The 27,386-nt window shown below is 42.0% G+C and overlaps 1 protein-coding gene across 4 annotated transcripts in view; it reads right to left on the reverse strand.

Annotated features, from left to right (window-relative positions):
* The window catches only part of b4galnt3b (beta-1,4-N-acetyl-galactosaminyl transferase 3b), a 193,256-nt gene that overhangs the window by 66,882 nt on the left and 98,988 nt on the right, over positions 1 to 27,386 (reverse strand). For 2 of the 4 annotated variants that reach the window (XM_060839850.1, XM_060839851.1), the window contains exons 3-5: positions 24,009 to 24,074; positions 7,636 to 7,731; positions 5,593 to 5,683 (exon numbers count right to left, since the gene is read on the reverse strand). In XM_060839850.1, coding sequence (XP_060695833.1) covers positions 5,593 to 5,683; positions 7,636 to 7,731; positions 24,009 to 24,074 — 253 coding nt within the window. Of the gene's footprint in view, positions 1 to 5,592; positions 5,684 to 7,635; positions 7,732 to 21,981; positions 22,026 to 24,008; positions 24,075 to 27,386 lie in introns of those variants that run through there. The other 2 variants (XM_060839852.1, XM_060839853.1) reach the window with 2 other exon arrangements.

A 27,386-nucleotide genomic window follows, 5' to 3' on the forward strand; every position in this document is an offset into this window, starting at 1 on the left:
TAATGTTTGTCTTACTAAATTGAGTTTGTTACTGGAGTGTCGTCCTAGATCAATTGACATTTGGGAACTAAACAATTCTATATTCAGACCCTATTTTGAGCATGCAATTTGGGCTAACATTTCAGTGCAGTATTAAAGTGGGGGCTACATTGGAGGAAGTGTCATGTTTTGGAAGATATGTTAAATCAAATACAGACTAGTCACTTATTATTTTATTGCTTTTGGAACCATATTGGTATAAGGTTGTTGCTGCATTTGTCTTTGTAAGAAGAAACCACAAATGGGAACTCCTGGTCATCTGTTGGTTTGAGATCCAATTAGGACATGATAAAGTACTATGTTAGCTCTTTTTTTCTTTAAGCACCTATAGATAGAAAAGAATGAAGCACGTTTTGAGAGGGAAGATATTCTTTTCTGCTGTATCAGGAAGGAAAATGCTTTAATACTTTAAAGATTGTCAGCATGAAACAATCTAGCAAGAGAAATTGTATCAATTATGAGAGGATTAATGTCAGTCATAGAACATAGAACATAGAAGGATACAGCGCAGTACAGGCCCTTCGGCCCTCGATGTTGCGCCGACCGAATCCTACCTAACCTATACTAGCCCAATAACTTCCAAATGCCTATCCAATGCCCGCTTAAATGACCATAAAGAAGGAGAGTTCACCACTGATACGGGCAGGGCATTCCATGAACTCACAACCCGCTGTGTGAAGAATCTACCCCTAACATCTGTCCTATACCTACCACCCCTTAATTTAAAGCTATGTCCCCTAGTAACACCTAACTCCATTAGCGGTAAAAGGTTCTTAGTATCTACCCTATCTAAACCCCTAATCATCTTATACACTTCTATCAGATCTCCCCTAAACCTTCTCTTCTCCAATGAGAACAGCCCCAAGTGCCTCAGCCTTTCCTCATAAGATTTTCCTACCATTCCAGGCAACATCCTGGTAAACCTCCTCTGCACTCGTTCTAAAGCTTCCACATCCTTCCTATAGTATGGCGACCAAAACTGCACACAATACTCCAGATGAGGCCTCACCAGAGTCCTATACAACTGCAACATGACCTCAGGACTCCGGAACTCAATTCCTCTGCCAATAAAGCCCAGTACACCATATGCCTTCCTCACAGCACTATTTACCTGGGTGGCAACTTTCAGAGATCTGTGTACATAGACACCAAGATCCCTCTGCTCATCCACACTACCAAGTAGCCTACCATTAGCCCAGTAATCCATCATCTTGTTATTCCTACCAAAGTGAACGACTTCGCACTTAGCTACATTGAATTCCATTTGCCACATTTCCGCCCAGCTCTGCAACTTATCTATATCCCGCTGTAACCTACCACTTCCTTCCTCACTATCCACAACTCCACCGACTTTTGAGTCATCCGCAAACTTGCTTACCCAGCTTTCAAGTCCTTCCTCTAGATCATTTATAAAGATAACAAAAAGCAATGGTCCCAAAACAGATCCTTGTGGTACACCGCTAGTAACTGCGCTCCAAGATGAACATAATCCATCAACTACTACCCTCTGTCTCCTTCCAGCCAGCCAATTCCTAATCCAAACCTCTAATGTATCCTCAATGCCATACCTCCGAAGTTTTAGCATTAGCCTACCATGGGGAACCTTATCGAACGCCTTACTAAAATCCATATACACAACATCTACTGCTTTACCCTCATCCACTTCCTTGGTCACCTTCTCAAAGAACTCAATAAGGTTTATGAGGCACAACCTGCCCTTCACAAAACCATGCTGGCTATCCCTGATCACGTTATTCCTACCCAGATGTTCATAAATCTTATCCCTTACCATTCTCTCTAAGACTTTGCCCACCACTGAAGTCAGACTCACTGGCCTATAGTTACTAGGGCTATCCCTACTCCCTTTCTTGAACAATGGGACCACATTCGCTATCCTCCAGTCCTCTGGTACTATTCCCGTAGACAATGACGACATAAAAATCCAGGCCAATGGCTCTGCTATCTCGTCCCTAGCTTCCCATAGGATCCTGGGGTAAATGCCATCAGGCCCAGGAGACTTATCTGTATTCATCCTTTCCAATATTCCCAAAACCTCCTCCCTGCTTATTTCCAGGGCATCCATTCTAATTATTTGTGATTCCATATTCACATCAGCAACAGTGTCCTGTTCCTGAGTGAATACTGATGAAAAGTACTGATTTAATGTCTCTCCAATCTCCTCCGCCTCCACACACAACTTCCCACTACTATCCTTGACTGGACCGATACCTACCCTAGTCATCCTTTTATTCTTGACATACCTATAGAAAGCCTTTGGGTTTTCCCTAATCCTACCAGCTAAAGACTTTTCATGTCCCCTTCTCGCTTCTCTTAGCTCCCTCTTTAGCTCCTTCCTGGCTACCTTATAACTCTCAATCGCCCCAACTGATCCTTCACGCCTCATCTTTACATATGCCGCCTTCTTCCCTTTCACAAGGGACTCCAATTCCTTACTAAACCACGGCTGCCTCACAAGGCCCTTTACACCATGCCTGACTGGTACATACCTATCGAGGACACGCAGTAGCTGCTCCTTGAACAATCCCCACATCTCATTAGTGTTCTTCTCTTGAAGCCTGTTTTTCCAATCCACACATCCTAAGTCATGCCTCACTGCATCATAATCTCCCTGCCCCCAGCTATAGCTCTTGCCCCGCGGCGCACGATTATCCCTCTCCATCACTAAAGTAAAAGTCACCGAGTTGTGGTCACTGTCCCCGAAGTGCTCACCTACCTCCAAGTCTAACACCTGGCCTGGTTCATTACCTAGAACCAAATCCAATATAGCCTCCCCTCTTGTTGGCCTGTCGACATATTGTGTCAGGAAACCCTCCTGCACACATTGTACAAACACCGACCCATCTAATGAACTCGAGCTATAGCTCTCCCAGTCAATATCTGGGAAGTTAAAGTCCCCCATAACAACCACCCTGCTACCTTCACTCTTTTCCTGAATCATCCTCGCAATATTATCCTCTACTTCTCTAGGACTATTAGGAGGCCTGTAGAAAACACCTAACAGGGTGACCTCACCTTTCCTATTTCTAACCTCAGCCCAAACTACCTCAGATGGCAAGTCCTCTTCCATCGTCCATTCCACTGCTGTGATACTGTCTTTGACAAGTAATGCCACGCCTCCCCCTTTTTTACCCCCATGTCTGATCCTACTAAAACATTTGAACCCTGGAACGTGCAACAGCCATTCTTGTCCCTGTTCTACCCACGTCTCTGTAATGGCCACAACATCGAAGTCCCAGGTACCAACCCACGCTGCAAGTTCACCTACCTTATTCCTTATACTTCTGGCATTTCAATCCACCTTTCTGGTTACAGGCACCCTCCTTAGAGATCGCTGCATTATTCCTAACCTCCCTACACTCAAGGTCCTGTACCCTAAAGCTACAGTCCTGGTTCCCATGCCCCCGCGGAGTTAGTTTAAACCCTCCCAAAGAGCACTAGCAAACCTCCCCCCAAGGATACTGGTGCCCCTCAGGTTCAGGTGTAGCCCATCCTTTTTATAGAGATCCCACCTTCCCCAGAAAGGACCCCAGTTGTCCAGAAACCGGAATCCCTCCCTCCTGCACCATCCCTGTAGCCACGCATTTAACTGCTCTCTCTCCCTATTCCTCGACTCTCTATCACGTGGCACGGGTAACAAACCAGAGACTACAACTCTGTTTGTTCTAACTCGGAGCTTCCAACCTAGCTCCCTGAAAGCCTGTCTGACATCCTCACCCTTCTTCCTACCTATATCGTTGGTGCCAACGTGGACCACGATCTGGGGCTGCTCCCCCTCCCCCTTAAGGACCCGGAAAACACGATCAGCGACATCACGTACCCTTGCACCTGGGAGGCAACATACCAAACGTGAGTCCCTGTCGCCCCCACAAAACCGTCTGTCTGTACCCCTCACTATCGAGTCCCCAAGAACAATTGCTCTACCTTTCTCCACCCTACCCTTCTGAGCAACGGGGCCAGGCACCAGTCAATGCATTAACTTCAGTCGCTTCCAAAATATCACTGAGTAGAAAGACCAACATCCAGGGAACTACTGGCACATTTTGTAGACTCAGCTGCAAACAAACATCTCAAGACTGCTCAAAATTATTTAGCATTTGACTGTAGAGATACCAGAGACAGGAGCTCATACAGATCAGTCAAGGATTAACTGAGGGGATTATTGACTGTTCCTGAATATATATGGGAGTGCTCACTTTAATCATTTTAGGGATCTTTGTCTTTTTGTGTGTGGCATGGAAGCAGCAGACTGTTCGCAATTTAGTTAAGTGAAGGATTAAAAGAAGCACTTTGTATTATCTCACTACTTTTCATGCAATTAATTACTTTCCTTTTGAAGTGCAGTGCCTCTTCGTATACAGACAAACACAGCAACGATTCTTTGCCAGCAATGTCTCTCAAAGAACTGCCTGTTTAAGAGATGTCTCTATAAATCAACATGGTCACAAAGGTTATAATGAAGACGCCTGAACAAAACATTTTTGACAATAGTACTCGGCCTTAATTAGCTGGAAATAATTTTATGTTAATTGACATTTCCCTTCTAAGGTTTGCCATTCTGCACCTTAAATTATATTGCTCATAATAACAGGGGAAACCATCTGTTTGGGAGCATGAAATCTTCCGTTCTTTCAGCTTAAGAGTTAAACAGAGGTTTTAGTTTCATGTTGTTTTGTCTCACTCTCATTTCAATTCAGTTCAGACTGACTTATAACAGATTAACCCAATGATTAAAGGATTGCTTAATGGTAAACCACTAAACAAGTTAAACAATTTAAAAGGATTATACTTAGAACATATTCACGAATCATGTACACTTTTGATTTCAATGCAGGACCAAAAGGATAAAAATAATAAAACTTCATTTGAAGTCAGACATGTGCGTGAGATACTGGAAACTCAAATATTCTTATTAGCACATGTTTATGCATAAAAATAGAAAGATTTCCTTGCCCTGGAAATTGTTCATTTTCTCCTCTCCAGTCATGTTATTACCTGAACATATCCTGATCAACCAAATAAGGATATGACGTTGGCTGCAATTTCTCAACAGCATCTCACGAAGCAGTATATCTGCTGAAAGTCAAGTCCTGCATGGGAGATTCACTAGAGGTTTCTGTGTTTGTTTCTCTCTCACTCCACCTTTCCACAACTGCTCTGGTTCCAAGCAACACTTGCCTTACAGGTTAGATTTCAATACCTACAAGTTAAGAGCTTTGTGTTGTTGTGACACTCAGAATGGACGCACAAAGTTACCACAAGCAGACCATCTTACAGCAGGGTGTTCTTGCTGCATTGTTAATGTGACAGTTAAGAAGCACAATATTACAGAATCAAATAATTGTTATGGTGCCTGGATTAAAGGTAGAACAAACTGGTCCACCTGCTTTCTTTCATTTAAAAGCAATTCACGCCTTGTCCCTTGCAAGCAGTTCACATATAATGTTCAATTAATGCTGAATTCAGGAAATGAAGTTGTTATGATGATGATGATAAGTTGAGAAGTAACAAAGCTAGAAAGAGAAACTGACTCACCATCTGCATAGGGATGGATATAGCCGAATATTCTGAGCCCATAGTTGGTCCAGCTTGGTGCCACCGCCAACTTCTTGACCACAGTCCGTGTCTATAACAATATTATTAAATTCAGTGAGATCAGTAACCAAATCAAACTCATTTTAATTTCTTCCCATTTACAACTGTAGAAGATTAGTCCTCTTTTGGTGTTTACAAGAATGCAATATTAATCAGGTAAAGTGGTCTGTGTGAGTCAGTATTGCCAGCATAGTACTTGTCAAATGACAGCTAGATCTATACTGCACTAAATACTTCCACATTTCTCTATGTACTGAAAGGACAATAACTATGAATTCAATCAATCTTGACTTAATTTCCTCAATTGTCAACCTAGAATTAATACAGGCAAGCAATTCAAGGCAAGAAAAAAGTGTTTGCATTTCCAAAGGATTAGTATTCTCCTCACCATCCCAAACAAACACCTATTTAGACGGTTTCGATGTTCAGTTTGTTAATTTTTCTTGCTTTATTCTTTTTCACCCACACTCTTGGTTACATAGGAAGAGAGGCCACTCAATCAAGTGACTGTAGCACATTCAGTTCAGATCTTCAAAGGAATAGTGGATCAAACCTAAAGCAAAGAAAATTGCAAAACTACTAGGAAATTGTGGTGGAGATGGAAGAGGAATGTTGTTCTTCCAGAGAGCTGGCAGGGACAAGATGTGCCGAATAGTCATCTTCAGTGCTGTAATTATTCTATCATTCTGCAAAATGAAATTTTCCTATCTTTAGTATGAAAATTGAAATCAGGTATCAGAAATCAAATCTCCTATAATAGGTAATAAATGCCTGGAATATGTTCCAGACCAAACTGTAGAGATGCATACTTTGGAATTGCTTAAAAAGTCAGATACAAAACTTTGGTAAGTTTTAGCTATGCTTTGAATGAACAAATAATCTTTTCACCACTTTGAATTAACTTTTTTATTGAAATGTTATGCTACTTCATAAAGTTCATACTGTCAAATAAAGAAAGGTTTAGCAGCAAGTTTTGTTGTTTAAGTGGCATAATATTCTTTCTAGGATTGAGGGTGGCCTGGTGGCTTAGTAGCTAGCACTGCTACCTCATAGCACCAGGGTCCTGGGTTTGATTCCAGCCTCAAGCAATTTTCTGCATGGATTTTGTATGTTCTTTCTTGTCTGTATGGGTTTCCGCTGGGTTCTCCAGTTTCTTCCCACAGTCCAATGGGCAGGTTAGGTGGACTGATCATATTAAATTGCCTGTAGTGTGCAGGCTTGATGAATTAGCTGTGGGAAATTCAGGGTTGTAGGGAAAGGGTCTGCGTGGGATGTTCTTTGGAGTAGGCTGGTATGGACTTGCTTGGCCATATGGCCTGTTTCTAGAAACCGTAGGGATTCTATCTCACGTTTCAGAGAATGAATATGCTGGAGTGTATTATAATATGGTGTTGTGAACTATATTTACACACAGAAGGGACTTGACTCCACAAACATTACTCGGGCTGCAGTTCCTCAAGTTGACCACACTCTGAATGGAGTGGTCAAAAGGTGGGAGGGCTAACTACAGAGGGGATACCTGCACCCTAATCCCACATTGGAAGAGAATTGCCAGAAATGAATTTAGGGTTGAATCCCAGAAACAGTGTAGCGGTGATTAGGCTGTTGATCAAGAACATTGCTTTGACCTGGAGAAGTCGCCCATCATTTATGTTGTTGGGCTGCATTCATCCAAGTAAATGGGATGTTGTTGGATATTGATATAATCCTTACCTGCATAAAAGCTTTTTTTCTGCATTGATACAAAATGACTTCAGTATCCTTTGATGTGACATAGTGATTCTGAAAATGTTTCTTATCCTTACAAGTGATTCAAGACCACTGGTTCGAGATTTAAGACGTTACTGGTATCAACAAAGTGTCAAAAGGGAAGTTGCAGCAAACAACAAATAATTTGAAAGGATTCCAATAATTCCATCTGATTGCAAATACAAGTATTGCTCCCAACATTTTCATACTGGCTTAGGTACAGTAGATACTCACATGTGGAAAGAGAGGGAAATGAATATTTTTCCTGAGCTGATCAACAGAACCGCCACACCAGTCTTCAAATATGTGCAAATTTGCTTGTCCCATGAACTGCATAAAAGAGACAAATTAAATGTACAGATTAGTGCAGAGTAGAATGTTCCTATGTTCTCATTAACTTGACCGAAGTAGTATACATTCAGGAGAGCCATTCAGATACTGAAGGCGCCTGAAACTTGGATAGGCTTGAACAACAATCCTGAGAGAACATCATAGAGTCAAACAGCAACCACCTTTAAAAGAAGGCAAATTGAAAATGGGGCAGTCAATTATAGGGGTTTTGTGGTGACAAGGGAAGAGATGGTCAGAATTTTTAGTTGATAGTTTAAGACCTGCTGTGATCATTGAGCTGGGGATGTGGAAAGCAAGTTAGCTGAGTAGATCTTTATGAAGTAGTTTTTGACAGCATGTGGTGCAGCTTGTGGATGAGATGTGCTTAGAGGGGGCGGGACCAGTGATTGACAGAAAGCAAATAAAGTCAGAGCTGCTGGGTTAAAATGGGAAATAATATCTATTACCAGGAACCTAGCCTATGCAATGGTCTTGGGTGGCATGGTGGCTCAGTGGTTAGTACTGCTGCCTCACAGCACCAGGGACCCACGTTCAATTCCAGCTTTGGGTAACTCTGTGTGGAGTTTGCACATTCTCCCCATGTCTACATGTGTTTCAGCTAGGTGCTCTGGTTTCCTCCTACACTCTAAAGATGTGCAGTTTAGGTAGATTGACCATGCTAGATTGCCTATAGTGTCCAGGGATATGCAGACTAAGTGAGTTAGCTATTATAAGGATGGGGTAGGTCTGGGAGGGATGCTCTTCAGAGGGTTGGTGTGAATTTGATGGGCCTGCTTCCACACTGTAGGGATTCTATGTTTCTTGATTTTTCTTATAAAGGTACTCATGAACATCTCTACTGCTCACATTGAGCATCCTGGAAATTCCCCAAAAATATAATCAGAATTCCAATACCTGTTAGTGAATAAAACATTGCTTATCAATATGCAGAACAAAATAACTCAATGAATTTATACCTATGATCTGTCTTGCAAAGTATTCTTCAACTCAGTGGAGTCATCAGAAAGGAGAAAGTGAAAACTACAGACGCTGGAGTTCAGAGTCAAAAAGTGCATTGCTGGAAAAGCACAGCAGGTCAGGCAGCAGCCGAGGAGCAGGTGAACTGACATTTCGGGCATAAGCTCTTTGGTAGATGTAAATCTGGATATGGGATTTCTTTTATTGTTCATTCTATGGGATGTGGGTGTCGCTGGCTGGCCAGCATTTATTGCCCGTCCCTAGTTGTACTTGAGAAGCTGGTGGTGAACTGCCTTCTTGCATGGGTTGGACCGAAGGGTCTGTTTGGCTGCAGTCCACCTGCTGTGGGTTGACCCATAATGCTATGTGGGAGAGAATTCCAGGATTTTGACCCAGCAACAGTGAAGGAACGGTGATATATTTCCAAGTCAGGATGGTGAGCGGCTTGGAGGGGAACTTCAAGGTAGTGATGCTCCCGTATATTTGCTGTCCTTGTCCTTCCAGATGGAAGCAATCATAGGTTTGGAAGGTTCTGTGTGAGGATCGTTAGTGAATTTTTAGATAGTACACACTGCTGCGACTGAGCGCCAGTGGTGCAGGCAGTGCAGTGCCATTCAAGTGGCCTGATTTGTCCTGAATGGTATCAAGCCTCTTGAGTGTTGCTGGGGCTGCACCCATCCAGGCAAATACGCAGTATTCCATCACACTCTTGATTTGCTCCTTGCAGATGGTGGACATGCTTTTGAGAGTCATAAGGAGAGTTATTCACTGCAGTATTCCTAGCCTCTGACCTGCTCTTGTAGCCACTGTGTTTATGTGGTGAATCTATTTGAGTTTCTGATCAATATAACTCTAAAGATGTTGATCTTGGGGGATTCAGTGATGGTAACACCATTGAATGTCAAGGGGCAGTGGTTAGTTTGTCTCTTATTGGTGATGGTCATAGCCTGGTATTTTTGTGGTGTGAATGTTACTTGTCACTTGTCAGTGCAAGCCTGGATATTGCCCAGATCTTGTTGCAATTGGACTCAGACTGCTTCAGCATCTGAGGAGTCAAGAATGTTCCTGAACATTGTGCAATCATCAGCGAACATCCCTACTTCTGGCCTTATGATGAACAGAAGGTCATTGATGAAGCAGCTAAAGATGGTTGGGCCTAGGACACTACCTTGAGCAACTCCTACAGAGATGTCCTGGAGCCGAGATGACTAACCTCCAACAACCACAACCATCTTAGTATGTGTCAAGTATAACTCTAACCAGATAGAGTCATAGAAATGTACAGCATGGAAACAGACCCTTCGGTCTAACCCGTCCATGCCCACCAGATATCCCAAACAAATCTAGTCCCACCTGCCAGCACTTTATCCATATCTCTCCAAACCCTTCCTATTCATATACTCATCCAAATGCCTCTTAAATGCTGCAATTGTACCAGCCTCCACTACTTCCTCTGGCAGCTCATTCCATACACGTACCACCCTCTGTGTGAAAAAGTTGCCCCGTAGGTCGCTTTTATATCTTTCCCCTCTCATCCTAAGCCTATGCCCTTTAGTTCTGGACTCCCTGACCCCAGGGAAAAGACTTTGCCTATTTATCCTATCCATGCCCCTCATACTTTTGTAAACCTCTATAAGGTCACCCCTCAGCCTCCGACGTTCCAGGGAAAACAGCCCCAGCCTATTCAGCCTCTCCCTATAACTCAAATCCTCCAACCCTGGCAACATCCTTGTAAACCTTTTCTGAACCCTTTCAAATTTCACAACATCCTTCCGATAGGAAGGAGACCAGAACTGCACGCAACATTCCAACAGTGGCCTAACCAATGTCCTGTACAGCCGCAACATGACCTCCCAACTCCTGTACTCAATACTCTGACCAATAAAGGAAAGCATACCAAATGCCTTCTTCACTATTGTATCTACCTGCGACTCCACTTTCAAGGAGCTATGAACCTGCACTCTAAGATCTCTTTGTTCAGCAACACTCCCTAGGACCTTACCATTAAGTGTATAAGTCCTGCTAAGATTTGCTTTCCCAAAATGCAGCACCTCACATTATCTAAATTAAACTCCATCTGCCACTTCTTAGCCCATTGGCCCATCTGGTCAAGATCCTGTTGTAATCTGAGGTAGCCCTCTTCGCTGTCCACTATACCTCCAATTTCAGTGTCATTTGCAAACTTACTAACTGTACCTCTTATGCTCACGTCCAAATCATTTACATAAATGACAAAAGGTGGAGGACCCAGCACAGATCCTTGTGGTACTCCACTGGTCACAGGCCTCCAGTCTGATAGCAACCCTCCACCACCACCCTCTGTCTTCTGCCTTTGAGCCAGTTCTGCATCCAAATGGCTAGTTCTTCCTATACACAGTGCTCCAGACATGGTCTCACTAATGCCCCTGCATTACTGAAGCATAACCTTCTTACTCTTGCATTCAACGCCTATCACAATAAAACATCACATCATATTCGTTTGCCTGATTGCTTGCTGTGGCTGCAGACTGACCTGCGATCGTGCACTAGGATACCCAGATCCCCCCGCATCTCCAAGATCAGCACCCTCTCACCATTTAGATAGTGTGCTTTTCTTTTAAAAGACAAGATTCTCTCTGTTGAAGTGGACACGGACCGCCTGGCATTTTTCAGTCCAACGCAGACGCTGGAGCTAAGAAGCGGACAGCGCGAAAGAGAGCCAACGTCTGGCACAGCATGTGTCAGGAAACTTGAAGCTGGAAGGTTAATGCAAAGTTGGATGCTCAACTGAATTACAACATTCACTCAATTGCTCTGGTAGAGGGTGGGGAGTGTTTCACCATGTACCGCCTTGCCTACCAGTTCATTCGCTTGTTAACACTGAAGAACACACACGCGCGCATGCAACCAGGACCAAAAAAAAGACAAAACCTGTGCTTTTATAGCATCTCACACAAGCTCAGGATGTTTTCAATGCACTTCATAGTCACCAAGTGCGACGCAGCAACTGTTATAAAGCAGGGAAATGCAGCAGCCAATTTGCGCATAGCAAGCTCCCACACACACAGCGGTGTGATAACAGCCTGCCTAGGTATAAACTGTGGCCTGAACATCAGGGAGGCCTTCAAAAGAGGACAAGGGGATGTTCTTGTGCCTGCCCTAGACTGCAGCGGTTGCAAGCATTTTGCTTTCCACCTGAGAGATGGTTTTTCAGACCTTGCAGCATTACTTCAACATTCTAGTGGGACAGGTGTCTTGCTGCATGCAAGGGCGAATTTAGAAAGTTGGTTTGGCCGGTGGGGAGGGGGTTCAGGGCTAGCTCAGTTGGTTGGAAGGTTGGTTTATAGAGTTGATAAGTGTGGTGCTGGAAATGCGCAGCAGGCCAGGCAGCATCCGAGGAGCAGGAGAATCGACATTTCGGGCATAAGCCCTTCTTCAGGAATCTGTTTGGTTTACAAAGCAACATCAACAGCATGTCAATTCCTGTTGCATCAGAGGTTACCATCGAGGTCTTGCCTTTTCAATCTCACCCCCTTGCCTGAGGCGTGGTGACCCTCAGGTCAAACCCACCACCGATCATGTCTCTCTCTCTCCCTCTTTAAGGAGACAGCAGCCCTGAGATTCCTCTGGGACTATGATGATTTACCTTTAGAAGGGGATGAGCGTTTTAACGAGCTGTTTATACATCGTCAGCATGTCCCTCTCAGTCTCCTCTGCTCCAAGGAAAACAACCCCATTCTACCCCATCTCTCCATCTGAAACTGGGGAAGCAAAGGAAGGACTCCCCAGAACAAGTTAGTGTAGGATCAGAACAAAAGCCCAAAGTAAGTTTTTGCTTACTGTATATTTTAACAGCGATTTGAATTTTTTTAAATATCAGATTCCAAAGTACACCTGCTACAATATTATTTTGTCTGGAAACCTAGCCAGGGATGAAAAGAAGGAAAAGGCATGTGGGGAAAAGATGGAAGATGGGGTGAAGAAATCTCAATTAACAAAGTATGGACATCAATCTATGAAAATACAGTCAATAATAAATTTGAGCAGAGGGTATCATGCCAAGGTTTCCAGGCAATGCAACGAATAACAAACAGAATACCAACAGACCTCAGGTAAACACAGACTCATGAAACGGCCTGGCAGATGCGATTTAATGTGCTAATGTGAACAACATGGTGAAGCAGCCTCATTTAAATCATCCTACTCTGCTAACGTGGCAGGTGCAAGATCAGAAAGACCTGGGGCGTATGTGCAGAAAATCTTTAAAGGTGTCAGGACAAAAGTTAAAAAAAAGTTCTTAGAACATAATGTGGACCCGCTTTTGTGAATTGAGGCACTGAACATAAAAACAAGGAAGCCATACTGAAGTTTTAAAAATCTGTGGTTCGGCCTCAGTTGAACTATAACAAACACAGCAAGAATGTCAAAGACCTGGAGAGGGTACATGGGAGGGTTGCCAGGGTTACACAAGCAATGAGGGGTTAAGGAATCTGGATTGATTGGGAGAAGCTGGGACTGTTCTCTTTAGAGAAGGTTAAGGGTAGACCTTATTGATGTGGTCAAAATTGAGGCTATACTGTTAAGATCTGGAATAGACTGAGTGAAAGGATATCAGATTCTGAAGATATCGGAGTTATGAGATCCCACAGGAATCTTTACGAGGCAACTTTGCATAAAGGTTGGGGTGTGGGAATAAATTGTACAGTTCTATCATACAACCATCACAAGTATGGAAGGTCAAATGGCTGACAGACTAACTGATTCTATTCAAATAATGGAGTGTCCCACAGGTAGTCACAAAATGTTAAAAGAGAGCAATGGTTAACATTGAGCAGAGCCATTGATTACTATCTTCAACTAATGCTTCCAAAACTGACAATTCTCTCTTATATTAATATGCTTTATTCAACAAGTCTATATTAGTGTTCAAAATTTAAAATCTGCCATCACTGTGAAACTTTTGTCATAACCACAGATCATAACTTTGAAATATTTATGGACATAGAAGTCAAAACATAAAACAGTACAGTACAGGAACAGGCCCTTCAGCCTGCTATGTCTGTGCCACCTTGATGCCATTCTAAACTAATCCCATCTTCCTGCACGTGGTCCATATTCCTCTATTCTTTGCCTGTTCACATGTCTGTCTAAATGCTTCCTAAACCTTTTTTTATGTATTTACTTCTACCACCTCCCCTGGCAGCATGTTCCCAGGACCCTACCACCCTTTGAGTAAAAAACTTTCCTCACACATCCCTTTTGAACTTTTCCCCTCTCACCTTAAATCTATGCCCTCTTGTATTTGACATTTACATCCTGGGATAAAGACTCCTACAACCCACCCAATTCATGAATCTCATGATTTTGTATACTTTTATCAGGTTACCTCTCGGTTGGTTACAGTCCAACAAATAATCCAAGTTTGTCCAACCTCTCCTTATATCTAATACATTCCAAACCAGGCAACACCCTGGTTAAAACTCTTTTCCACCCTCTCTAAAGCCTCTACATCACTATTATAGTGTGGCAAACAGAATTGCATACAATACTCTGAATGTGGCCTCACTGAAGTTTCATACAGCTGTACATGCCAATTTTATACTCAGTGCCCCAAACGATGAAGGCAAGCATGCTGCATGCCCTCTTTACCAGAGCATTCACTTGTGTTGCCACTTTTGGGGAATTATGCATTTGCATTCCAAGAACACTTTGTGTATCAATGCTCCCAAGGGCCCTGCCATTTACCGTATATGTTTGTCTCACATTTGACCTTGCAAAATGACCTTCTCTTTAAATTATCCTAATCGTGACCAACTGAAGGGAATGGGTGAATAAAGAAGTTTATCCCTCCTCATCCAGCAGCTTAACCATTTGGGATATCCAGTCAGAAATTGTAGCAAACTGAGGATCCTACTTTAGGCCTTCTCACGTTGTTGACCATTGAAATGGGTGCCTTCGAATTTTGTGAACATTCTAAAATTATGAGACAAATCTCAACACAGAAGGAATATCTTCGCCTAATCATGTGCCTATGGAGCAATATTTTTTAAACACTCCCTATTATCTCCTTAAATTTAAATACCTCACCACAACTCTTCTTCAGTGTTCAATCTTATTTCATTTTTCCTTGTTGTTGTTATGAAAGGTTTTGCATTTTCTGCTAAGTACTTCCAGATCTTTTGATTTATGTCTTAAAAGTTCCAACACACACACACATTTTGCCCTGTATGAGGTTTCACTTAATGGGGTGGGAAAAGTGCTGCCTGCCAATGCACACTAGTTACAAAATAATCTATTTTACTTAGATATTCAAAACTTTTGAATACTTTGGCTATTTACACCAGATTCTAGTATACTGAAATCTGTTAGAAGCTCATAGTATTGTCACTAATATCAACTGATTAATCCACAGCACATCAATGCCAGATTTTAATTTGAAAGAATGTGCAGAGCTCTGTATCAGAGGCAAGCAATCACAAGAAAAGTGGAAGATCTTAGAAAGGTCACCTCTGGCTGCTCGCATTTGGCTGTCTGCACAAGCTAGGACAAGATTACCTAGCTACATGAGTTCACTCTGAGAGAAAGGGGATGGACAGAAAGGGGTGGAGTTCAGAGAGTGGGAGAGAAAATACAATTTTGGAAAGGGATAGAAAAAATGCATTGGCTGTTCATACATTTTGGAAGAATGACACCTTGGCAGCAAGGTAAAGTGACTTATTCCTATTCTTTAATTAGAATAGATCTAGAAGAATGCCCTCGCACTATTTCAGTGCTCACAAACAAATTGCAGTGTTTCAACGCTTAACTTTTCCAAGAAACCTGGGCTGACCTCACAGTTTCCACTTCTTACATGTTTTATTATGGAGCTTCAACTGCCAGAACCTGTCATGAATTGCTTATTTAGTGTTGGATTATTCTACATACATTTTTGCATCATTCCACTCACATCCATTGTAAACAACTTTACATTGACAAACAACAGTAATGGACCCCAGCTGAATTCTCTCACTTTGTGAAAACCCCAAGGGAATTATCAGCAAATCAGTGTGAAACTTTTCAAAGAGCTAAATAAAAGGAAATTAACAAAATCAGCAACAGCCTTCCATGGCCAACAGCTATTCCCACCCCTTCACTTTTCGTTGAAACACATAAACAGTATCATACTGAAATCTGACGAGTAGTAATTTCCAATACAGCTGCCAAGTATTCTCAGGCAGAGGCAGAGGCAATCTAGTTTTCAAAGCTTCACTGCATTAAATTTTGTGTTTCTTCAAAGATCATGTAATTTATACACTACATAGAACAAATATATTCAGTTAACATAGTGGGCATTCACACACCACTGAAATAAAGTGTAATTATATAAAACTCTTGCACTTGCTATTTTCATCATCTGAAGTATGTATCTTCTTCATAAATTCAATCAAAAGGACCGACTAAATTGTATTATAATTTCACATGCTATTTAAAATAGGCTTTGCATAGGATATTTCCCCCATTAGCAGAAAGTTTTACTACTGAGTTTTGTTAACAGCTGCTTTGTTAACAACATTGAAACCGCTGGGCAAAACTAAATGGTGAAATAAATGCTTAAGTCAAATTGCTAAATTTTCTATAGAACCATAATGCACAACTGTTATTCCTGGAAAATAAAGTTTGGTGAAATTTTTACTCAAATGTTGCGTTAGATCTTACAGGAGCTATATAGTAAGTTATTGCTTTAGCACAGCAGGAATGTTACAAGAGCAGTAAAACTAAATTCTACTGTAGAGTTCAGCCCATTTCTGACACAGCGCCGAACAGCTGTTAGTTGAAGAGACAAGGGGGAAAATGAAACATTAACTCGTAATTCGATAGCACTTTTCACCTTCTGGAAGACATGGGAATTCTTTCTAAAGCAGTTTATCACAGAATTGTTATGGTGCAGAGGAATCACTGTGTCTGCATCAGCCTGCTGAGCATTTTGACTTATTGCCAACCTCCTGCCTTTCCCTATACCCCTACACATTGTTTCTATTTAAATAATCATCAACTCCTCTCTTGAATGCCTCAATTAGAAGTCATTTTCAAGCAGACTTCCAGACAGAGCATTCCCTACCCTAACTATTTGTTGTGTGAAAGATTTTCTAACCTCACATTTACTTCTTTTTCAAAACAATTTAAAGCTGTGTCCCCTGGTTCGTGATCATTTTATGGGAGGGAACAGTTTCTCAACTTCTATTCTGTCCAGGTCAGTCATGATTTTGAAAACTTTTACCAAATTTTCTTCCATGCTTCTCCTCCCCAAGGAAAACAGTCCCAGCTTCTATAATCTATTCTTGTAATTGAAGCTTCTCATATTTGAATCATTTTTATAAACTGGTTCTGTACCCCCTCTAATAAAGTGGAGCACCCAAACCTGAACACAATACTCCAGCTGGGGTCTAGCTCGTGTTCTCTAGATATTCAGCAGAGCCATTTTGTTTATGTACTCTATGTCTCTACTAAGGAAAGCTAGAATACCGTGTGCTTAGTAACAATTCTCTCTTCCTGTACTGCCAATTTTAATGACTAATGCACAGAAACACTCAGGTCTCTGTGGTTTTATATTCCTTCTAGAATAGTATTCATTATTTTATACTATTTCTCCACATGCTTTATAAGAAAATGCATCATCTCAAACCAGTCTGCATTGACTTTTATCTGCCACCTGTCTACCTTCTCCATCAACTTGTTTACACCCTCTTGAAGATTGACACTATCCTTTTTACAGATTACAATGGTCCCAAGTCCCAAACAAACTTTTAAACTGTTTTCCATACACCAAGTTCTAGTTCAATTACGTATATAAGCAGAAGCAAAGGTCCCAACACCGATCCCTAGAGAACAACACAACCCTTTGTACAGCTCAAAAAATACCCGTTAACCATCACTCTCTGTTTCCTATTCCTCAGCCAAATTTTTATGCATGTTACTACTGACCCTTTTACTCCATGAACTATAACTTTTTATGCAACAGTATTGTATGGTATGGCCCAAATACTTTCCAGAAGTCTGGAGTATTGTGTGCAGTTTTGGGCTCCAGATCTCAGGAAGGATGTACTGGCCCTGGAGTGTGTCCAGAGGACGTTCATGAGAATGGTCCCAGGAATGAAAAGCTTAACATATGAGGAATGTTTGAGGACGCTGGGTCTATACTTAATGGAGTTTAGAAGAATTAGGATGGATCTAGTTAAATGACCTGGACAGAGGAGATATTGAGAAGATGTTTCCAGTAGTAGGAGAGACTAGGACCCGAGGACACAGCCTTAGAGTAAAGGGAAGACCTTTTAAAATGGAAGTAATGAGAAACTTCTTCAGGCAGAGAGTAGTGAACCTATGGAATTCACTACCACAGAAGGTTGTGGAGGTTAGGTCACTGAGTATATTCAAAGATGGAGATAGATAGGTTCTTGATTATCAAGGGGATCAAGGGTTAAGGCGAGAAAGCAGGAGAATGGGGTTAAGAAACTTATCAGCTATTATTGAATGGTGGAGCAGACTCAATGGGCTGAATGGCCTAATTTCTGATCCTGTGTCTTATAGTCTAAGTCCATGTGGACCACATCAACAGCCTTGACTTCAGGAATCCTCTCTATTACCTCTTCAAGAACAACAGCAAGTTAGTTGGCCATGGGTTTTCCCTTAACAAATTCATGCTAGCTCTTCCGAAGTAACCCCATTTTCTCATTTTATTAAAGTAAAAGATCTGTAATTGTTGGGGTTTTCTTTACAAGCTTAATGTTTGCAATTCTCCAGTCCTTTGGCGCTACCCTAGATTCCAGGGAAGATTGAAAGATTAATGTCAGTGCATCTGCAATTTCCCCTCCCACTTCCTTTAATAATCTTGGATACACCTCACCTAGTCTTGATACATTATCAACTTTAGTACTGACAGCTTATTCAATGTCTCCTCTTTATTCAAAATTATACATAGTCTACACGTCAACCAAGATCTTGTGATAAGCTCCACCCATCAGAATTTTAAAAGATTGATCCTAGGAGGAGCTAACCATTTCAGTCTGTGTTTATTACTTTGATTCCATTTCAGTACTAAGCATTGCAACTCAGCAGGATCTGTACTCTTCAATACATTCTGAAGGTTGTACAAACAGCTTTCATGGAATTCTGATGTAACGTAACTAGCTCTTAAGTTCCATGTAAATGATAAGACACAGAAGTGTAAACATCCACTCAGTCAATCGAGTATGCCCCAACATGCAATCAGATCATGGCTGGTTTGATAATCTTCAACCCCAATTTCCTGCCTTTTTCCTATGATTCTTCATTCTCTTCCTGAGTAAAAATCCAGCCATCTTAGCATTGAATATATTTAACAACTCAGCCTTAACAGCCCTCAATTGTAAAGAATTCCTGAGATGCACTACTTTTTCTATTCCTTCTCTTTCTGTCTTAAAAGCGAGAGCTCTTCCTCTCAAATTACATCCATAGGTCCTCAACTCTCTCACAACAGGAAACAATCTTTCTGCATCCACCTAGTCAGTTTCTGAAAGAATCTATTTTTCAATAAAATCACCTCTCATTCTCCTAAATTCCAGTGAGTACAGGCCCAGTTCTACTCAACCTGTCATAGAGTCATAGAGATGTACAGCACGGAAACAGACCCTTCGGTCCAACCCGTCCATGCCGACCAGATATACCAACCCAATCTCGTCCCACCTGCCAGTAGCCGGCCTATATCCCTCCAAACCCTTCCTATTTATATACCCATCCAAATGCCTCTTAAATGTTGCAATTGTACCAGCCTCCACCACTTCCTCTGGCAGCTCATTCCATACACGTACTACCCTCTGTGTGAAAAAGTTGCCCCTTAGGTCTTTTTTATATCTTTCCCCTCTCACCCTAAACCTATGTCTCTAGTTCTGGACTCCCCTACCCCAGGGAAAAGACTTTGCCTATTTACCCTATCCATGCCCCTCATAATTTTAGATTACTAAAATTCTAGATTACTTACAGTGTGGAAGCAGGCCCTTCGGCCCAACAAGTCCACGCTGACCCGCTGAAGTGCAACCCACCCAGACCCATTCCCCTACATTTACCCCTTCACCTAACACTACAGGCAATTTAGCATGGCCAATGACCCGCACATTTTTGGATTGTGGGAGGAAACCAGAGCACCTGGAGGAAACCCATACAGACACGGGGAGAATGTGCAAACTCCACACAGAGAGTCGCCTGAGGCGGGAACTGAACCCACGTCTCTGGTGCTGTGAGGCAACAGTGCTAACCACTGTGCCACCATGTCGCCCATAATTTTGTAAAGCTCTATAAGGTCACCCCTCAGCCTCTGCCCCTCCACGGAAAACAGCCCCAGCCTGTTCAGCCTCTCCCTATAGCTCAAATCCTCCAACCCAGGCAACATCCTTGTAAATCTTTTCTAAATCCTTGCAAGTTTCACAATGTCTTTCCAATAGGAAGGAGACCAGAACTGCCCGCAATATTCCAACAGTGGCTAACCAATGTCCTGATCCAGACGGGTTTTTCTGACAATTGACAATGGATTTGTGGTCATCATTAGATTTTTTAATCGCAGATTTTTATTGAATTCAAATTCCACCATCATCGATGGCAGGATTCGAACTGGGTCTCCAGAACACTACCTGGGTATCTGGACTGACAGTCCAAAGATAATACCACTGGGCTGTTGCCTTCTCTCTTGCTTAAACACAAGTCTGCCTCTACTTTAGTTTACATCATTACAAATTAAAAGGGACTACACAAACTATATTAATCTACAGTTCACTGATCACATGCTGGACTTGCCTGGTAGTTGTCACATATACATTAAGAATTTATACAAGCTCAAAGCACCTTCTTCATTAGATTTTCAGCTCTTTTGTCATATTAAGTCATGATTATTATGATTATGCTAATAAAATATTACTCCATATCTCCTCTCCCAGTCTTTGTTTCCACTATTTACACTTTAGTGTGAGCTCCTTGGGTAAGTGTAAAGTTTTCAGTGGGTTTTGTGTTTTCTTTAGGATTAAAGTAATATATCCATGTTTTATTAGTTTTCTATTCAAGCGTATGAAGACTGTTAAATATTTTCTGCTAATACATTGAGATGTTTCTTAAATACAATCTTTGTTATTCCATTCTCTCAGCAACAATTACTCTTGTTGTGGGTCTCAGACTTTCTCCTGGCTAAAGAACTGACAACACCCTTACTTAATACAGGCTAATAGCCTGCAGTAACCTGCTCATTAACTTGATTAAGTGGCTTCTCTCTTCGGATTTCATCCCATTTTCACAATTTATCTTGGTCTTCCAATGTAATATGAAGTTTGATCTTTTCATAAACTTCATAATTCTGACGATTAACAGTTTTTCAATGGTGATGGTCTATGACTCAATCGAGCCAAACTAATTTTATCTTAGAGTCATACAGTCTTAGAGTCATAGAGATGTGCAGCATGGAAACAGACCCTTCAATCCAACTCATCCATGCTGATCAGATGTCCCAATTCAATCTAGTCCCACCTGCCAGCACCTGGCCCATCTCCCTCCAAACCCTCCCTATTCATATACCCACCCAGATGCCTTTTAAATGTTGCAATTGTATTTGCCTCCAACACTTCCTCTGGCAGCTCATTCCATACACGTACCACTGTCTATGTGAAAAAGTTGCCCCTTAGGTCTCTTTTATATTTTTCCCCTCTTACATAAACCTATGCCCTCTAGTTTTGGACTCTCCCACCCCAGGGAAAAGACTTTGTCTATTTATCATATCCATGCCCCTCATGATTTTATAAACCTCTATAAGGTCACCCCTCAGCCTCTGTTGCTCCAGGGAAAACAGCCCTAGCACATTCAACCTCCATCTATAGCTCAAATCCTCCAACCCTGGCAACATCCTTGTAAATGTTTTCTGAAACCTTTCAAGTTTTACAACTACTTTCCGATAGGAAGACCAGAATTGCACGCAATATTCCAACAATCTTCTTGAAAAGTTGTTTATGTTTCCAACATCTTGTTCCTCTTTACCATATACTTGTGGATAATGAGGTGAACATGCTTTATGAATTAACCCACATTCCTTGGCAAATCCTCTAAATTGCATATTTGCAAGCTGTGGCCCATTATCTGATACAATGGTGTCAGGAATGTCGTGAGTTGAATTGATTTATTTCAATTATGGTATCAATATGTTCGCTGTGACACTGTCGTGACAATTTTAGTCAATCTATCTTGAGTCATTGATCATAACAATTATATATCTTTTTTGATTTCATTTCTTATTGTCACACGTACCGAACTACAGTGAAAAGTTTGTTTTGCATGCAGTAGAGGCAGATCATTCCTTAGAAAGGTGATTGAACAGAGTGAGGAATAGTAAGTTATCGCTGCAAACAAGGTGCACTAAAAGCATGATCAACATCAGATTTGAAATTTGAGAGGTCCATTCAGAAGTCTATTAACAGTGAGGAAGAAGCTGTTCTTGAAACTTCTGGTACACGTGTTTGAGTTTTGCTATTGTCTGCTTGATGGAAGAGGTTGGAAGAGATTATAACTGGGTAGGAGGGGTTTTTGATGATGTTGGTTGCCTTTCTGCAGCAATGAGAAATGTAGATAAAGTCAATGAATGGAAGGTTAGCTTGCGTGTTGGTCTGGGCCATGTTCACAACTTTCTGTAGTTTCTTATGGTCCTGGGCAGAGCAGTTGCTGTACAAAGCTGTTATACATCCACATAGAATGCTTTGTATGGCGCATTTGTAAAAGTTGGTGAGGGTCCTTATGGACATGCTGAATTTCCTTAGCCTCGCCATATGACATCAAATATGCTTTACAAAATAAATGATTGGTGCTCCATGTCTGTATCAAGTTGTAACATCAGGAAGGAAAAATTATTGAGTAGCTTCCCATATTCTCAGGTAATTCAAAAGTATATTACAGCCAAAGATTGCTGTAGAAATGTTTATATTAGCATGGAAAATAGAATTGTGCAGATCAGAAGCTCGACAGGTAGCTAATTAACGCATGGCCAATTGATCTGTTTTGATTATACTGGCTGAAGAGAACAAGTCGGTCCACAAACAATGTCACGGTTTCTTTAACATCCTCCTACCCAGCAACATGGATGGCAGTTCAAATATCACCCAGAACTCTCCGACCCCAGGCAGCAATCTTTCTAGGCTGCTTTCATAACTGTCCTAAATCATGTTATCCAAGTTGGTGCTTGAACTTTCAGTATTTTGCTTCAAAAATTGAAGTACTGTCATGAAGGCAAATAAAGACTTGGTAAGCTCACAGTCTTGGTTATTGGTCCCACACTTGGTTCTAAAGAAAACATTTGAATGAAGTCTATGAAATAACAGCTATTTGGTAGCAAGAGAAAATAACACAATTTTGCAAAGGCACCACTGTAAACTATACAGGACTTTCTGTACATATTCTCACAAACGGGGCTTTCCAAGCACTGAATGGTATTGAGGAGAAAGTTGGGAGAATTGAGTGAGATCAGCAGTGAGTAGCTTCCCACGTTTGACAGCAAAGAAAAACCCATTTCCAAACCAAGTGTTAAACAGTGAGACAAGATTCCTGTAGTGAGCAGTGACAGTCTTGGTACATGTATTAGCCTGCAATAACTTGCTCAGTATTACATCATGTCACCACATTGATATGCAGATTCCCATTCTCCCATTGGGCAAACAGAAACTAGACAGTGACAATTCCCAACATGAAAGTCAGGGTGGTTACTTAGTGACTCCAGTTCACCATTTGCTGCTCTGGATCTCTATCGGTCACTAACATTTAGGAGACACTCCATGAGCAGAAACTGCACAAACCCTCACCCAGTAGGACCTCCAGGGCCCCCAATGCAAAGTGGATACCAATTACCCTCTGTCTACATGTCTGAGGCAAATAGAATGAACTGAGCAGGGTAAGCTAAGAGTTACTACCACCAAGGCTTGATCGTGTCCGTGCCTGGGTTTTAAAGATAGCACTGGAACCAGGAATCCTGGGAGGTTCCATCAATGGCCAGTAGCGAATGGGGGAATACGTGAGCAGGGTGACTACAGAGGCCATGTGCAAAGGCAATGAGATAAACTTCGGAAGATTGGGCTAGGGCCCATGTAAACCCTCCATGAAACTCATCAAAAAGCATACAGCCAATTTCCGCTGAGGTTCGGCACATAGAAGGTAACATAAATCATGCATTACTAAGTTCTTATGGCCAAAGTTGTGAATATGTTATGCTTGGCATCACTGGTTTACTATCAACTCAGGCATTTCAATCTGCAAACCAGCCATTCTATTTATATTGAGACCCATCCTACCTCAGAGCTCCACATTCCCACAAAATTCAATTCATGACTTTCTTGCCAATGGTTGCTGTCAAGATCCTGTAACAAACACAAACATTTGTCATACATTGCATAATAGCAAAATTCAATATATACAAGTGTGTTTTGCATGAGGTTACTCACAGACTCTGCATGATCATCCAGGTGCAGCTGCAACGTCCGCACCCTTAAACACTAGCTTGTTATAGAACACAACTATAGTATGGGCTACTCTTTATAACAAGAGTTTATTAAGGTTTTTTCATAAGATATATTCACTGTTCTATGAATTGTTACATTCAGAACTTTAGAATTATGTGCAAATTTTTCATGAAAACTTGAGAAGTCTCTCATGGAGTTGTTTATAATAAGGCAGGAGATGTGATTTTTCACTAGGAGAATTACAAAACAATGCAATGTTTATTTGATGATATCCAAATATAAAAGATTTTTCTTTGGATAATGATCTATATCTGGGCAAGTCCAAAGCAGAAATCTGAGTAATGTGTAATTCCTTTTTACTAACTGCTGGGATGTGGGTATTGCCCTTGAGAAGGTGGTGGTGAGCTGCCTTCTTCAACAGCTGCAGCCCATATGCTGCGTTTTGACTCACAATGCCCTTAGGAAGGCAATTCCAGGATTTTGACCCAGCAACAGTGAAGGAATGACAGTATATTTCCAAGTCAGGGTGGTGAGTGGCTTGGAGGGGAACTTGCAGGTGGTGGTGTTCCCATGTCCTTGTCCTTCTAGAATGAAGTAACTGTGGGTTTGGAAGGTTCTGCCTAAAGATCTTTGGTAATTTTCAGCAGTGTATCATGTAGATAGTACACACTGCTGCTTCCGAGCGTTAGTGGTGGAGCGGGTGGATGCAGTGCCAATCAAGCGGGCTGTTTTGTCCTGGAGAGTGTCAAGCTTGTTGAGCGTTGTTGGGACTGCACTCATTCAGGGAAGTGGGGAGTACTGTATCACGCTCCTGACTTGTGCCTTGTAGATGGTGGATAGGCTTTGGAGAGTCAGGAGGTAAGTCACTTGCTGCAGTATTCCTAGCCTCTGACCTGCTTTTGTAGCCACTGAGTTTCTGGTCAATGGTAACATCAAGGATGTTGATAACGGGAAACTCAGAGATTGTAACACCATTGATGTCATGGGGCGGTGATTAGATTGTCTCTTATTGGGGATGGTCATTGCCCGTCATTTGTGTGGCGCAAATGTTACTTGCTACTTGTCAGCCCAAGCCTGGATATTGCCCAGATCTTGTTGCATTTGATCATGGCCTGCTTCAGATCTGAGGCATCACAAATAGTGCTGAACATTGATTATTGCACAATGAACATCCCCACTTCTAATCTTATGATGGAGGGAAGGTCATTGATGAAACAGCTGAACATGGTTGGGCCGAAGACACTACCTTGAGGAACTCCTGCAGAGATACACTAGAGTTGAGATGACTGACCTCCAACAATCATAACCATCTTCCTATGTGTCAGGTGTGACTCCAACCACTGGAGAGTTTACACCCAATACCTAATTTTCTCAGTGTTGCTAGGGCTCTTTGATGCCACACTCAGTCAAATGCAGCCTTGATGCCAAGGGCTGTCACTCTCACCCCACCTCTCAAATACAGCTCTTTTGTCCATGTTTAAACTAAGGCTTTAATGAGGTCAGGAGCTAAATGGCCCTGGCAGAACCCAAATTGAGCATCATTGAGCAGGCTATTGCTGAGCAGATGCTGCTTGATAGCACTGTTGATGACACCTTCCATCACTTTACTGATGATTGAGAGTAGACAGATAGGGCAGTAATTGGCCGGGTTGAATTTGCCCTGCTTTCTTTACAGTAAAAAATGAGGTCTGCAGATGCTGGAGATCACAGCTGCAAATGTGTTGCTGGTCAAAGCACAGCAGGTTAGGCAGCATCTCAGGAATAGAGAATTCGACGTTTCGAGCATAAGCCCTTCATCAGGAATAAGGCAATTTTTTTCATTGTCAGGTGGATTCAAGTGTTGTAACTGTATTGAACAGCTTGGCAAGGGGAGTAGCACGTTCTGGAGCACAAGTCTTCAATACTGTTGCTGGAATGTTGTCAGGCTCTGTAACCTTTGCAGTATCCAGTGCTTCCAACCATTCCATGACATCACGTGGAGTGAATGGAATTGGCTGAAGACTGGTATCTGTAATTCTGGGGACCACTGGAGGAGGCCAAGATGGATCATCCACTCAGTACTTCTAGCTGAAGATTGCTGCAAATGCTTCAGCCTTATCTTTTGCACTGATGTGCTGGGCTCTTCCATCATTGAGAATGAGGATACTTATGGAGCCATCTCCTCCAGCAAGTTGTTTAATTGTCCACTATCATTCACCACTGGATTGGATTCCCTTACAGAGTGGAAACAGGCCCTTCGGCCCAACAAGTCCACATTGACCCTCCGAAGAGTAACCTACCCAGACCCATTTCCTTCTGACTAATGCACCCAACATTGTGGGCAATTTAGCACGGCCAATTCACCTAACCTGCATATCTTTGGACTGTGGGAGGAAACTGGAGCAGCCGGAGGAAACCCATGCAGACAAGGGGAGGACAAGCAAACTCAATACAGACAGTCGCCCGAGGCTGGAATCAAACCTGGGTCCCTGGTACTGTGAGGCAGCAGTGCTAACCACTGGCCACCTTGTGACAGGACCACAGAGCATAGGTCCAATTTGTTGGTTGTGGAATTGCTTCCCTCTTTCACTTGCTGCTTATATTTGGCATGCGAAAAAAACCTGTTTGGTAGCTCCATCAGGTTGATACCCCATTTCTAGGTATTGTCTGGGGCTGCTCCTGGCATTCCCAATTACTCTCTCCAATTAGCCAACACTGATCCCCTGGCTTGAAGGTAATGGTTAAGTGGGGGATATACCAGGCCATGAGTTTGCAGATTGTGCCACAGTACAATTTTGCTGCTGTGGATGGCCCACAACGTCTAATGGATTCCCAGTCTTGAGTTGATAGATCAGTTGTTAAGCCCGATCCCAGCTGAAGAGTGCAATGAGCATAGAATTATGTGCAGAAGTGATAAAAACCAATGAACATTTCTAGAATGCAGTTCACTCCTTATAAAGTTAGTGCTAATATGTTAATACAGGCCTCACAATTCATTACCTTCACAATCAAATTTGCAAAACAAAAGGATAAAGCATTTTAAATGTAACTGGCAGTATTTACAACTGGTACAAACAGACAGCCTTTGAAGAACCTTATAACATTCCCATCAGACCTATTTAATAAGAAAGGCTTTAATTCTGCCAATAGTAAGATAGTTTGTCATTCTTTTGCATGTTAACAATGTCTGTTACTCAATAAGCTGTCACAGGTGAATAGAGTAGTTAACAA

The sequence above is a fragment of the Hemiscyllium ocellatum genome, chromosome 19, assembly GCF_020745735.1.
Source record: "Hemiscyllium ocellatum isolate sHemOce1 chromosome 19, sHemOce1.pat.X.cur, whole genome shotgun sequence".
NCBI classification, from domain to species: domain Eukaryota; kingdom Metazoa; phylum Chordata; class Chondrichthyes; order Orectolobiformes; family Hemiscylliidae; genus Hemiscyllium; species Hemiscyllium ocellatum.